The sequence below is a fragment of the Blennius ocellaris genome (assembly GCF_963422515.1).
Source record: "Blennius ocellaris genome assembly, chromosome: 18".
NCBI classification, from domain to species: Eukaryota; Metazoa; Chordata; class Actinopteri; order Blenniiformes; family Blenniidae; genus Blennius; species Blennius ocellaris.
The window spans coordinates 8,322,343-8,336,395 of NC_137667.1; the positions used below are offsets into that span (position 1 = coordinate 8,322,343).

The 14,053-nt window shown below is 42.2% G+C and overlaps 2 protein-coding genes across 2 annotated transcripts; one reads left to right on the forward strand and one right to left on the reverse strand.

The window, feature by feature from the left end:
* Nucleotides 1–2,302: 2,302 nt before the first annotated feature.
* rnf8 (ring finger protein 8, E3 ubiquitin protein ligase) lies at nt 2,303–5,714 on the reverse strand. Its single transcript, XM_080513624.1, has 9 exons — nt 5,562–5,714; nt 5,304–5,432; nt 4,333–4,733; nt 3,763–3,934; nt 3,591–3,653; nt 3,129–3,209; nt 2,935–3,042; nt 2,573–2,784; nt 2,303–2,426 (listed from the first exon to the last, which is right to left on the reverse strand). Exons 1-9 carry the CDS (start codon nt 5,667–5,669, stop codon nt 2,420–2,422), a joined length of 1,281 nt encoding a protein of 426 aa, XP_080369750.1. The 5' UTR covers nt 5,670–5,714; the 3' UTR covers nt 2,303–2,419.
* Nucleotides 5,715–6,182: 468 nt separating this feature from the next.
* Nucleotides 6,183–13,348, forward strand: aida (axin interactor, dorsalization associated). The gene is made up of 10 exons (XM_080513616.1): nt 6,183–6,447; nt 7,232–7,298; nt 7,370–7,423; nt 8,336–8,390; nt 8,472–8,535; nt 8,994–9,100; nt 9,894–10,016; nt 10,242–10,364; nt 10,482–10,599; nt 11,018–13,348. Exons 1-10 carry the CDS (start codon nt 6,341–6,343, stop codon nt 11,115–11,117), a joined length of 918 nt encoding a protein of 305 aa, XP_080369742.1. The 5' UTR covers nt 6,183–6,340; the 3' UTR covers nt 11,118–13,348.
* The last annotated feature ends 705 nt before the right edge of the window (nt 13,349–14,053 follow it).

The window sequence follows — 14,053 nt, forward strand, 5'->3', positions numbered from 1 at the left end:
TCATATAAGATTCATATTACACTGTACATCCAGAACCACATCTATGATAATGTAAAATATACTGTATACAATTACAGAGGGAGGACATATAATCTTACTTCTCTGTCTAAATGGAAGCCGAAGCAGCATCATAGTGATGCTCTGACAGTAACTTTTTAAAAGAAGTGTACTAACTTTTAGTTAAAAAGTGATTTCTTTCAGCTCAAGCTGCCTTCAGCAGTTATACATTTCCCGTGTTCACATGAAGGCAGGTATGCAGAGGAGCTGCCTCTGTTTCTCTCTTCGAGGAGGAGAGCTTGGCCGAGGCGGAGAGAGGTGGTTGTTTCTGGCCCGGTGAGGGTACTCAAGAGTGGGACGCAGGGCCGGACGGAGGAATGAGAGGCTCCGACTGTAGCCCCGAGGGGGCCCATCACTGTCGTCCTCGTGTAATGCAGCCTGACAGACACACGCTTCTCTCGTACTCTGGCTTTAATGGACTGACATGACAGCGGCCATCCACAGCACAGGAGGCAAACTCCCCGTGCACTCTGGGTAAAGTCAGAGGTGGGGGGATCCTCTATCATAAATACCAACAGAATTTTATTTCCTGCTTTATTTGCATACATTTACTCCAAAAAATTATTAGAAAAGGCTAAATATTAGTGTTTTAATCTTTGTTTTTGCCCCAACAAAGCTCAGTTTCCAAACTTGGTTTTCAAACTTTGTTTGAAATGTACATGCATTCACACATTTTAAAGACAACTTGATTGTATTCCCCCCCCCCCCCACCGATACCCTACAATAAAAACCATCTTACTCTTCAACTTTCTCTTATTAATATAGTGATATATTTAGATAAATCACTGGAAAAATTTTACTTTCCTGTTGTTTTTTTGAGTTGCACTCGTCCACACATAAAAGCAAATGCAACTCTTTCTCTACTGAATAAAAAAAAAAAATTCTTGTGGAATAAAATCAACAGCCCAGTACTGGCTTGAATGCCTGTTTTTTTTCTTCTCATAAACATGACATTTGAGGCTAGACTGCTGTTCACCTGCTGTGATGTTTTTTTCATTTTCATTCATTTTTTTGTACAAAGCCGTAAACAAAACCACGTGCAGGATCCCTGCCACCTGCCTACAGGTTCTTTTTCTTTCAGGGAGCCCAAGTAGCTCTGGTATTAGTTGCCGAGCAACGCAGCATGTGCGTAGTTACTTAGAAATAAAACAAAACAAAACAAAACTGAAGGATTTAGCAAAATTATGTTGATTTGTTCATTTGAATTCTATCTGTAGTAATACAACAAAAATGCATAAAAGATATTTGAACCCATGTTTGAACATTTTAGTGTTTAAGCTTGTTTACCTAACCAGAAACATTTAAAAAAAAGCTTCACTTATTAGTTTATATCATGAGTGTTCTATTTTTTTACTCAACTGCATATGAAAAGAAGAAGCCATTCATCTTTTCTTTTTTTAAAGATGCAATATGTAATATTTGGGTTTAATGTGATATTTATAAGTCATAAACAAAGCTCTTGGTATTACGTTGGTGTAATAACGACTCAACATCGCCACCTAGTGTGTAACAGAGGCATGACTTAGATTTCAAGCCGCCTCTTTTCGGAGAGACCATGATGATAGAGTGGAAATTCCATTTTGTTTGTGAATGGAAAGATTTTGTTTTTGGCATTTCACCAAAAGTACAGACCCCCACAAACCCAAATCAGATGATCTCTGTTTTTAATCCAAATACTAAAAAATATTTATCTACATTTCATTTTATGAATGTTATCAGTAACACAGAATTAATCATTAAATCTCAACTTAAATGGACACTGGAAGCATTCAGAGATCGATTTGTTAAAACCCCATCCAAAAGAAAGAGTTCCAAACCATTTATTTCAAGTGTAAGTAAAGAAAATATACAATATACATTTATAAAATATATATATATAAATATATATATATATATATATGAAAGTCACTTTGGATATGAAGAGAATCTTAAAAGTTCTGCTGAGTAACACCAATATTGTTATTATTGCACAAAGATTGGTTTTTCGATTGGCCAATCTGACACAATCTTAAGTTAACGGAGAGAATACTTTCTCTATCCGAGGGAAATGAACCTTTAATTCTGAGAAATAAATAGAACTACCAAGGACCTGCCAGCAGGAGCGACGTGTGAAGGTTCAGGGGAGAGTCTTTATTTAAAGTAATCCAGAATAAATAAATACAGAAAAAAAAACAAAAAACAGAAAGAACTCAGTTGAAAACAACTTCCGAGCTTTTAATCTTTAATCCTCTTTGACACAACCAAGAGAAACGCAAAAAACTATACAACACCCCAGAACAGTGAGAGAGAATTATTTACATGCCATCACAGCTCACGCTGTGGTCGATTACTGTCATCAGAGACGTGGGCGACGTTGTTGAGGTCAGAGTCTGAGAACACAGAGATGGAAACAGTCAGGAGACACAGACACTTCTACACACAAACAGCTTCACCGACTCGGGAGAGTTTTGCTTCGATTTGCCCAAAATCATGTCGCGGTCATGGATTTCCTGCAGGAACGCCGAGACGAACGCACCTGGTGGCGTTCCTCTCGTTGATGATGGTCTGCCGCCTCGCCTTGATGTCCGAGCTCAGGTTCTCCACCATGCTGTCGATGCAGTTGTCCAGCGCCAGGCACCGCGTCTGAGACAGGATGGCCTTCCGGCAGATGGGACAGTCGTTCTTCCTCAGGCGCCACGCGTTGATGCAGTGACTGCAGAAGCTGTGAGCGCAGTTCAGGATGCAGGTCTGCAGGGGGATGACAACACGAGATTTACGGGAATTGGAATGGTTTATCTCGCAGGACCACTTTCATTTCGTCCCGACTTGTAAAAAGCTTCTCAAGAGTTCCAACTTCCCGATTTAAAAAAAAAACACAGTTAAGAAAGCCGACTTCACCTGGATTAGAAGTTCTGAGCAGATGATGCACTGCAGCTCGTTTTCCAGGACTTCGGTCACTTGTGTTACGACTTCTTCCTTCTGCGCCTTTGCCTTTTCTTTCTCTTTCTAGGAAATAAAGAAGAAAATCAGCAAGCAGCTAAAAAAAATAAATAAAAAGTACAATAATAATCAAAATATCATTTTGACTGTACCTCAAGTTCTTTGTTTTTGGCCAACAGCTTGTCTTCAAGGCTTTGCCGAGAGTCGACAAGCTCCTGCATCACCTTCTTTTGCTGATGGCGTTGAAGATGCATTGAAATCAAAAGAGCACGTGCAGTTGTTAAGGTCATTTGATATCATTTGATATGTGCACAAAGCTGCGACAGAGGGTGGGAACTCCGATCTGATGAGAAACAGGAACACGCCGACTCCTCTTATTCTATTGTAATTTCAATGAAACGGAGCCGACCTAATCAGATAGGAGTGTCAGCAGTATTTTAAATCGATGAGTTTGGTGGGAAGAATTATCATCCAAGTAGTTGGGCGCAAGTGACCCACTCTTGCTCAAAATGAACATTCGAAACACATTAAACATTCTATTTTGTGGAGACACTTGAATGCCCTAAACATAAGCACAACTTCAATGTATTTCTCTATCGTTTTATACTTCATACCTCTTGCAAGGCGTTTTCCAGCTGATGCTTCAGATGCTCATCAAGCTGCTGTATTTTCTGCTCCTGAGCGGTAGAGGTTAGATTTGGATTAAAACAATTATCCACACGGTTATTGTCTGTGTCAGGTCTTCTTGACACAGACTTGAGATTTATCCGTGTGATAAAGTCTCACCTCGAGCTGCTTTTTTCTTTCGCTGAAGGACTTTTCTAATTTTTCCATTTGGCACATTTTTGTTCGGATCGTCTCCAGGTCATGTTCCCCTGTGGCCTCCTCTGCTCCGTGTCTGTGCGTTCCTTCTAGCAAGGCGACCTGACCCTTCAAAATCACGATGTTCTTGCTGTACCTGCAAACAAACAAAATCAGGACGGGGCGCATACGAGCGCGTACCTTCCGCCAGCGCCACATTTGTTAGCGGAACCGCATTTCCCCCCATAATCTATGTTATTAATGTGGAAAACTTAATCTAAAAACATTAAGTCACTTATTTGACTGGAGTCACAGAGAAAAATCAATAAGATGGAGATTGTGTGTCCGAACTTTTACGTTGGTGTTATTGACCAAACAATTCTGACACTAATCTCTACATCTTTGTCATCAAAATACATTTTCAGAGAACAGATTTACACTTTTAAATTAAATAGTTGGTGAGAAATTTTGGAAAAATTGTTAACGCAGTTAAACGGTTACGGTTTTTGCCTTTTCTTTCTTTAAAAAAAAAAAAAGAAAAAAAAGGTGGCATACATCTGCAGCTGGTCCAGGTCGGACGTATTGTTTGTGTCGCTTAGCGGTCGGTCCACATCCTGCTGCTGCTTTGCGCGTTTGATCAGACGCTGACGTTTCACCGACAGGGGACAGGGCCGATCGAGAGAGGAGGGGCGGACGCGCTTCGGCTCCGAGGTGGACGGCTCGGCTTCATCCGCCGCCCGCTTCCTCTTGGGGTTTTCCTGATTGTCGGCGGTCTCGACGGGCCGCCTCGCCATGCAGAACGCGACGTCTTGGCGTGGCCGCTGGGCGAGGACGTAGTTGAACTCCGGTTCGTTTCCGCTCACGGAAACTCCAATCTGTATCGAGTCCCCAACATGGATGGGATAATCCTCGAATGCGGGAATACGCCTCTCGTTCACCCACACGCCGTTAAGAGTCTGAGAAAAGACTTCGTTTAGCAGCAGCTTCTAATCATACTCGGGGCAACGGATATCTTATATAACATTTCATATGATTTTTTCATACGATCAGAAATCTTAAAAACAGAAAAACTTGTGGGCATGCAATTTAAAGATCATTGTTGAGGCTGAACATGTATTTCTTGCTACAGCAGGGGTCTCCAACCATGGTCATCAAGACCCCCCCCCCGTCCTGCATGTTTTAGCCCTCTCCCAGCTGCAACACACCTGATTACAATGAGGGGCTCGTTATTGGGCTTTATCACAACCTTGGTGATGACATCGTCATTTGATTCAGGTATGCTGAAGGAGGGAGAGAACTAAAACATGCAGGACAGGTGGCTCTCGAGGACCAACAAATAATTCAATCTAGATTTTTCAACTGTTATTTGGATGTGATCTGTGTTTGTGCAGATGGGGGAAATCTTATAGGACATGTGTTTGGGAGTGTGTGTATCACTGAAAAGAGCAGGTTCACTCCTCTTCAAGTGTGTTTATCCAACATAACACGGGGACACGGGGTAAAAGTGGGGGACGGCATCGGGTCACCTGGTTGTCCACGATAGACCATTGTTGTCCAGACTTTGGGTAGACAGTGCAATGCATCCTGGAGATCATCAAGGGGCAGCTCGGAGACAGCAGCTGGTAGTTTACTGTCACACCGCGTCCGATGCTGGTCTGAAAGCACAAACAGCAGTTCTATAACGCCTCCTCGACACGACATTTGGGGGAATAAAACCGCATGAAGCTGCGTAAAATCCTCAGTGAAGTTGAGCTAGCTTCTTGTAAACATTAGCAGGTCTGTACCGGGGAGTTTTCGGGTAAATACAGCCAGTCCGAGTTCCTTCCCACCCTCATTAAACAGAAAAACTCCGAGGAGGATATTGCATCCTCCGCTATGGTTGCATTTTCCATCTTTATATCGGTTTGTCCAAAAAAGTAGCCCACTTTGTAGTGTGATGTGTCTTTCGACGCTACGTGTTGCCGCCATACACCGGAAGACGGAGGCACGCTCTGTGGCCTTTCAAAGTAAAAGCGAGACGCAAAACTTTCCTCAAGATCATAGATATAAAATATAGGTTTCATCTTCAGACTTCATTTAACTTTGGCACATCTGTCCACTATTCATGTGATATTCTCAGTCAGAGTCCCGCAAGTAGCAAGGACCCATCTTTAGTTCTCATTTAATTGTGAAAATCATATTTTGATTTTTCTTAAATTATTGTTATTACATCTCTACTGCATATTTTTCTTCCTTGCTGTTCCTTAACGATATTGCACAGTAATCAATATTGTATTGTATTGTATTGTATTGTGGTGCTGCGGTGTTGTGGCACCGCTGTGTACTCGGGCGACCCCGCGTCCAGAATCGCGCGCACCCCGGACTCCGGGCGGGACTTCCTCTCTGGTGCGGATGCGTCGGGGCGCGAGCAGCAGCAGCAGCGGCAGCACAAAGGGCTTGGTCGGGGTGTCACCGGTTTGGACAGCACATACACACGCCGCCGCGGCCACCACTGACGCCCCGTATGTGAGCCTCCTCCCCGGCTATGCTGCCCTGAGAGCGCCGCGAGCACCGCCCCGCCAAAATGTCTGATGTCAAAAAGACTGTCCAGAAATGGCACGCGAGCTTCAGGAAAGGCACAGACTTTGACTCGTGGGGACAGTTGGTGGAGGCGATAGACGAGTACCAAATGTAAGTTGCATTCAACATGTGCGTGTGTGTGTGTGTGCGCGTGTATATTATGCGTGTGTCAGTGTCTTTCTGCGTCGCCGCCTCCTGCCAGGCGCCGCGCTTCTTTTCCCCATCCGCCTCGAGCCGTCTCCTCCTCGAACGTGCGGGGAGATAACGGAGATGGCGGGGCAGGGTGACAGCGCGTGCGTGCGTGTGTGTGTGTGTGTGTGTGTGTGTGCGCGCGCACAAGAAGTTATCACCCGGGCTGTCAGTCCGCTTTCAGCAGGGGAGAAACACCCTGCCTGTACATGACGTGATGTGGCAGTGCGTGTGTGTGCGTGTGTGTGCGTGCGTGCGTGCGTGCGTGCGTGTGTGTGTGTGTGTGTGTGTGTGTGTGTGTGTGTGTGTGTGTGTGTGTGTGTGTGTGTTGCAGCCCTCCATCCAGTCATGGAAAAGCGGGGCTGCCTGCAGTGTGTTCGGTTGTGTGTCATGCGGGCCAAAGCGCTCCTCGGGAGTGTTGAGAAACAGTCCGCCCCACCCTCTCATTGTTCTGGCTCGGTTTCATCTGCTCACCGAGGAATGCTCCCGTCCGCCTCCTCGGCCCACATCAGCTTCTTCGACCAAGCCTTCAACATGTCATCTCCTTTAATCCTATAATTAATTTTTTTTTCACTCCCAATAACTGCACAAATAATGTAAAATGTCAACCTTGCAGCGATATTTTTCACCGCCAGGTGGCGCAAAAAACACACCCGAAGAGTCCACATTAGTGTTATTTATTAAACTTTTGCCTCCGTTGATGCAGTTTGGCCAGACAGCTGCAGAAGGAGGGCCAGTCAACCAACTCGTCGGACTTCACAGAGGAGCAGAAGGTAATCATTATCTGTAAAAGTCAACACAGGAAGTGCTGATCATTTACTGAAACCCCCTCGTTGTGTCCTAGAAAACTTTAGGGAAGATTGCAACATGCCTGGAGATGAGGAGCGCCAGTTTGCAGGTTTGTGATGATCGTCCTCTGTGTGTATAAGCCTCCTTTCTCCATCCTCGGCATCCTTTCAGCTCAGGAGAGTCAAACACAGTTTATTTCAGGGGCCACCTACAGTGCTAATTAAATCAAACTTTATTTATATAACATTTTTAGTACAAACAAGTGCAAGCACAAAGTGTAAAAACAGAGTGATACACACCCGCCATTGTATATACATATAATAAATACATGAATAAATAAATGTTCTAAAAGTCCAACAACAGTTAAAAATAGGGACATTTAATAAAAGCCAATTTGATTTCAGGAGTGCTGAACTGGTAAATAATAGCATGATGTATAAACAACTATAACTCTGAATCTTTGTTTTTGTAGTAACATAGCATTAAGAAGTTCCCATTTATTAAACTATCTTAGCAGCACATAACAAACCTGAAATGTGGATAAAAAGAACTGCAGTTTCAACAACATTACGCCTTAGTCAATCGATCTCAGTGGGTTTTTATTACACTATTTACATTTTCAAAAGGAGTAAAACATTTGGCCACATCTAGCTGGGACTCAAAATATAATAGTTTAGCTCATATTATGATCAGAATAACTTGCGAAAATATAGAAATGATCAGAAATGTTCACACATTCCCACATCTGTGTAGGAAACCATCGCCTCATCACTCACCACATCATACAAACTCAAGTGCTCCCCTGGTGGCCAAATTGATGTATTGCAGTTAATGTCATAATATCTCAGAGTTGGTCAATTTGACCTACATTTCATAGTCGTGACTCTATTCTTTGACCAAAACCTTTATTCTGTAATTCCCTACTGTAACACTGATTCGTTCATCACAATCACAGAAGATTATAAAAAAAAAGGCGCTGATGTGTTTTGGACTTTTCTCTTCCTTTTGTCTGCTTCTTCAGTGCGCTCAGTCAAAAGAAGAGTTCAAGTTAGAAGACCTGAAAAAACTGGAAACCAGTAAGTTTGCGAGACCTTCTAACTCTGGATCATCAGGTAGTCATGCAATGATAAAACCTTCTTTTGTTTTTCTTCTGACAGTCATTAAAAATATACTGACCTTCAACAAGGAGTTTCCCTTCGACGTCCAGCCGGTGCCCTTAAGGTAAAACTCAAAGCTACAGGGTTTACATTCGTATTCAGCTCGGTGTTTCCATTGACAATGTAGATTAAAAAAACTCCAAAACATGTCTGGAAACTAGAACTTCGGCAGTAACTTTGCCCATGGTGACAAAAAAATATATATTTTTTAACATTGTACGTGAATTGGAAGTAATAATTTGACACAGAATGAAGCATATCAAATCAAATTGCATGTATTTCATATTTTTCTTAAGATTTGACGGTTGTAAAATTGTCTAAAAATGGCACGCCGGGAAATCTTGTCTGTGATCGGATAGTTTTATTGTGAAAGTCCAGTATATTTACAAGCAGCTCAATTTCTCTGCTTTCTTGTAGTTTTGCAGGGTTTTTTTTCTTGTATATCTTGAACTATATCAAGAGAAACTGAAGTGCGATGAGCGGACTGATTGTGTTGTCATGGCTTCTCTCCGTCCCCGTCAGGAAAATCCTGGCTCCAGGCGAAGAGGAGAACCTGGAGCTGGAGGAGGAGGAGGAGGACGCTGCAGCAGGAGCAGGTTCAACAGAGGCTTTCCCACCTAGAGCCTCAGGTAATTCACATTCGCCGTGGCTGCTGTGTGTGTGTGTGTGTGTGTTTCTGTTTATATACTTTATACAAGAACAAAGTTGTTGATAGAATTTTAAAACCATTTTTTGTATTTATTTCTTGCGCAAACTGTCACTCCTGCCTCCCAAATAAGGGAAACAAGTGCGAGATTTTATTTAATTTTTTTTAAATGTCGAAGCCCAACCTACAACATTTTCCTTTTCTTGCATTTTCACATCTTTTACGCACCTTTTTAAGGTTTTGTTGTCCTATTTTATGTTGTCAGTGGTCAGAAATATGACTTTAAGGGTGCAGGTATCCTGACTTTGCATTACAACTGCCTGACGTCATAACTCCCAATGATTGAATTGATCTAAGAGACCTTCAGTCTCAGTATCTGTGCACTTTTGTGTGTTTTTGACTCCATTGTTGTGCAGGAATGTGATTGTGAACAGTGTGACACGCTTTGGGGACTGAAGCCGTGGACAAAACTCTCTACAAGTTCAATTCATCTACTGTTTAGCAACACCATCGTGTGACATGTATAAATATTTGAAAAATGGTGTTAGAAAATATGAAAATGAGCAACAACAAAAAAAAACCAGACACATTTTGCAGTTTTATTTGGCATTTTGCACACGTCACATGTTCAATGAAGAGATGAACTAAACAAAACCAGGAAGCAAAACTCACTTAATTTTTAATTTTAAAACAGTCACTTAACAGATGGTTAAATGGTTTTTGAAAAAAAAGTGATGTGTCTGTCCTGTTTTCCACCAACCTTTGCCCTCGTGCAGGTACCTTGTTGCCACGGTTACCGTCGGAGCCCGGGATGACACTACTCACGTTAAAGATCGAAAAAATTGGCTTGAAGGACGCGGGACAGTGCATCGATCCTTACATGACCATCAGCGTCAAAGGTGTGTGTGTGTGTGTGTGTGTGTGTGTGTGTGTGTGTGTGTGTGTGTGTGTGTGTGTGTGTGTGTGTGTGTGTGTGTGTGTGTGTGTGTGTGTGTGTGTGTGTGTGTGTGTGTGTGTGTGTGTGTGTGTGTGTGTGTGTGTGTGTGTGTGTGTGACGCTTCCCAGTTTGTCTCAGTCCGTTTTGTCCCCTCCGTCAGCCGCCTGTCTTCTCCCTCCGTCTGCAGACATGAACGGCGTGGACGTGAACCCGGTGCAGGACACGCCGGTGGCAAGCAGGAAGGAGGACACCTACATCCACTTCAGTGTGGACGTGGAGATCCAGAGACACGTGGAGAAGTTACCCAAAGGTAAACAAAAACAAAAAAAACCCCAACAAAACAATTCCAATTCCAATCCAACTGTGGCTCTGCTGAGCCGGGGCAGAGCGGAGTGTGTCGTTCACGCTCTGCTCTCACTTCCTCCAGGAGCGGCGATCTTCTTCGAGTTCAAGCACTACAAACCCAAGAAGAGGTTCACCAGCACCAAGTGTTTCGCCTTCATGGAAATGGACGAGATCAAACCGGGGCCGATCGTCATCGAGCTGTGAGTGGGACGGAAGGCCGCCGCACTTTCTCTCTCGTCATCGACGTCTTCTCAGTTTATCGGCTGCAAAAAACGTTCATACGTAAATACACTCAGATTTACATGAGAGCAACCCCTTACATAGCCACAGCGCCACCCTGTGGTCACATTACCCCTCATTTGGCTCCTTCATTATATATATTTTAAGGATAAATGACTAAATGAGCAGCAGATGTTCCCCTTTCAGCTCAATAAAAAGCATTTTACTCTTCACTCTGCCTTTTATAACAGACTTGGCCTTCAAATAAGAAATAAAACTGATCTACTGGGGTTTATGTGCAATAAATAAACAGATGGAGGATAGTTTTTTTGTGCAGTTTGGTGTGATATCTTCCTCCCTCACCAAACTAAGCCCAGTTTTTTTTTTTTTGCCTTGCAGGTACAAGAAGCCAACAGACTTTAAGAGGAAGAAGCTGCAGCTGCTCACCAAGAAGCCACTTTATCTCCACCTTCATCAGACGTTACACAAGGACAGCTAAGGAGACGCTCCTCTCCCTCTCTCTCTCTTCCTCTCTCTCTCTCTCCCTCTCTCTCTCACACCAACGTCAAGGAAACCACATCCAGCAGTCCTCAAGTCAAGACTCCCCCGTCCGTGAGAAGAAGCAGCCGTCGTGGCGTCCACAGCCGCGGAGTCGTCAAACCGATGTTCCGATGAGGCGTTTCAGCCGGACACCTCAACGAGGAAGACGTTTGACAAAAAAACAAGTACATGACCGATCCCGCGGAGTCGTTGACATGTTGGTCATCAAGTCGGGGAAACGAGCCACGTCTGGAAGCAGAAGACAAAACGTGTGATATTGAAACGAGACCCAGGAGCCTCATGCCGACGACTTTCTGTCTAAATTCTTACAGAGGACCCTATTTTATTGTAAATACACACTCAACACACACATGCATTAAAAAACAAACAAACTCCTTGTTCACCAGGAGTTTTTGAAGGAATGAAAACTTTTGAACATTCCTGCTGTAGCATGTTGAGATCATCTCCTCCCGTCTTCCTTTGTGGCGAACAAAGTCGATCCGTTTGCGTCGTTCAGCACAACATCGACTTCTTAACTCACTGAAGTGCATCTCAGCAACAAGTGCATTTCCCTGATGATGTATTTCTAACAGCGGAAATTTTCATGCATTTTTTTTCAGGTTTATTTCACAAAAACACATTTTGTTGTAAATTTTACCTGAGGTGATGAAAATCCAGTCACAAAACTTATATAAACCCCCCCCCCAAAAAAAAAAACCCCAACATATTTCATAAAATCTTATCAACTAAACTTTAATGGTCTAGGATTTTTTTAATTTCATGTTGCAAGAAAATAAATAACTGGCAAAACAATTAACTTTTCAATAACAATCTTAATTTTGAGATGCATCCGTGGGGCTGGTAAAACCTTAATGTATTTTTTTCTTCTTCCTTTTAATCGCTGGTTCCTGCTCTTGTGTGTTAGTTTGGGAGAATTTGGGTCTTCAAAAATACTAAACCACTTAAATAAAAATGGATCTAGAATAATAAATGTAATAAAGCCAATGATGTAATAAAATAGTTAATTTATCTTTTAATTCTACTTCACTGTTTTACCAGCTTATTGAATTATTAACAAAATGATATTACTTCATTGGCTTTATCACATTTGGTTTCTTTAACATTTGCAGACCCCGGATCAGATTAGACTTCCTTGGAGGGGCTCATAAAGAGCAGAACTGCCCCCCCTTAGCTGTGCGTTATCTTTTTAATGCGACGAAGCCAGCCTCAAAAAGGTGCTTTTCTAAATTCACAATAAGATGCACTTTACCGGTATCAGTTGCAAAACCAGATCTCCACCTCTTGATGCCAGAAAACCCTACATACTGGCCTTTCAAAGACATTTTCAGTATTTTCACATTTTAGATTATTAAAGATGATTAAATCTGAATCGCAGCACAATAAAACATGCTGTGGAAGCACATCTGATCTTTGCAGTACAGACTCCGCTGCGGCTGCACGTTGGATCCGTTTATTACTTCAGTGATTCTTTTATCCGGTGTGAAAATGACTGCATCTGCATGTTGTCATCCACTTTACGAGTTCTGCTTGGTTGGAGGAGTTCGCGTTTCTGATTTAATCGGGAGTCTCTGTAGTTTCGAGGCACCGGTTTGGATTCTGAGCTTGGAAGGTTTTATGAATGATTAATGGTGCAGTACAGAGAGTTTTTTTTTATGAATTCCTACAAAACAAACTTCCCTCAGAGACAAATTTGAAGGGGGGGGGGGGGGGAATAAGCTGCTTTGAAGACAAGGTACAGGGTCTCACTACTGCCACCTAATGCACAGAAAGTTGCATTACGGAAGTTTGTACCTGCTGCACCTTTAGGAGTGTTAGAAAATTCCATGAAGTTTTATAATCCAGTGTTACTTCAAGCAAAGTCCCGGTTCAACACGTCGGTTCTGCAGTGAAGGACAGAACAATTTCGAGTTTCCACCCCGACTCCTGCGGATGCGCTTCTCCACTAAGACACCTGCATTGTAATATTTCAATTTTAGATTTTATTTTTTGTAATTTCACAAGAAAAAAACAAACCATGACTGTAAATTAACTAAGATACACTAACGGATGAATATATAGCAAGTGTGTGTGTGTGTGTGTGTGTGTGTGTGTGTGTGTGACAAAGAGAACTGTTCAGTGTTTTGCTCAGGTTTGAGTGGGATTGTATTAAACATTTAAAATGCTTGTAATTTCTAATAAACTGCAGAAAATGAGGCTTGTTGTTGGGTTCGTTTCTTGTACAGCATCATACAGTAAAATAAACTGCAGCATTTTGTCTAGTTTTTATACCAGAAGGTTCCATTTGTGTGGTGTTTTTTTTTTAATCCGTGCAAATGAATCTGACCGAGACAGAAGTCCAGGTCAAGATAATCTACTTGCAAGAAAGTGTGACGCACCAGAACAAGTTAGAATAAATAAGTGCAAAAACCATAATCTGTCAACAACTGCAAATTGGTCTGTAGCATATCAGATAAACAAGTCACGCAATAACCGTATAATTTGCAATAAGTACAGTTATGTAGACGAATACTTTTAATTCTAGATGAGAGGAGTCAAACACTTTAGTTCAGGGGCCACGTGTAACTTTTATTTCATCTCCAGTGGGCCGTAAAATATTACTATTCTGTAAAATAACGCCATAATAATCTTTAATTTGATACTTTTTTCTTGTTCTTTGTTGTGGTGCAGCACATACGTGATAGAAAGGTTGATCTTTCCAAAAAAAAACTAATTACTATATCCAAAATAAACTTCTATAGGCGTTGCATTAGGTTTTTACAAACTCATCCTGACAGTACTGCTTTGAGTCTAAAGCGAGTTTGATAACTTTCATGGCAGCATCATTGATATCTTGGAAATGTAAAAATAAAAAAAGATAAAAAAAATCAATGGTTA

What these genes read in the sequence shown, in the direction of transcription:
- rnf8 (XM_080513624.1), bottom strand. Translation starts at nt 5,669, where the DNA reads ATGGAAAATGCAACCATAGCGGAGGATGCAATATCCTCCTCGGAGTTT. An exon ending in ATTTACCCGAAAACTCCCCG is followed by an intron (nt 5,433 to 5,561) that starts GTACAGACCTGC and finishes TTGTGCTTTCAG; the next exon opens with ACCAGCATCGGACGCGGTGT. An exon ending in GCTCAGAACTTCTAATCCAG is followed by an intron (nt 2,785 to 2,934) that starts GTGAAGTCGGCT and finishes ATCCCCCTGCAG; the next exon opens with ACCTGCATCCTGAACTGCGC.
- aida (XM_080513616.1), top strand. Translation starts at nt 6,341, where the DNA reads ATGTCTGATGTCAAAAAGACTGTCCAGAAATGGCACGCGAGCTTCAGG. An exon ending in TGAGGAGCGCCAGTTTGCAG is followed by an intron (nt 7,424 to 8,335) that starts GTTTGTGATGAT and finishes CTGCTTCTTCAG; the next exon opens with TGCGCTCAGTCAAAAGAAGA. An exon ending in CGTGGAGAAGTTACCCAAAG is followed by an intron (nt 10,365 to 10,481) that starts GTAAACAAAAAC and finishes CACTTCCTCCAG; the next exon opens with GAGCGGCGATCTTCTTCGAG.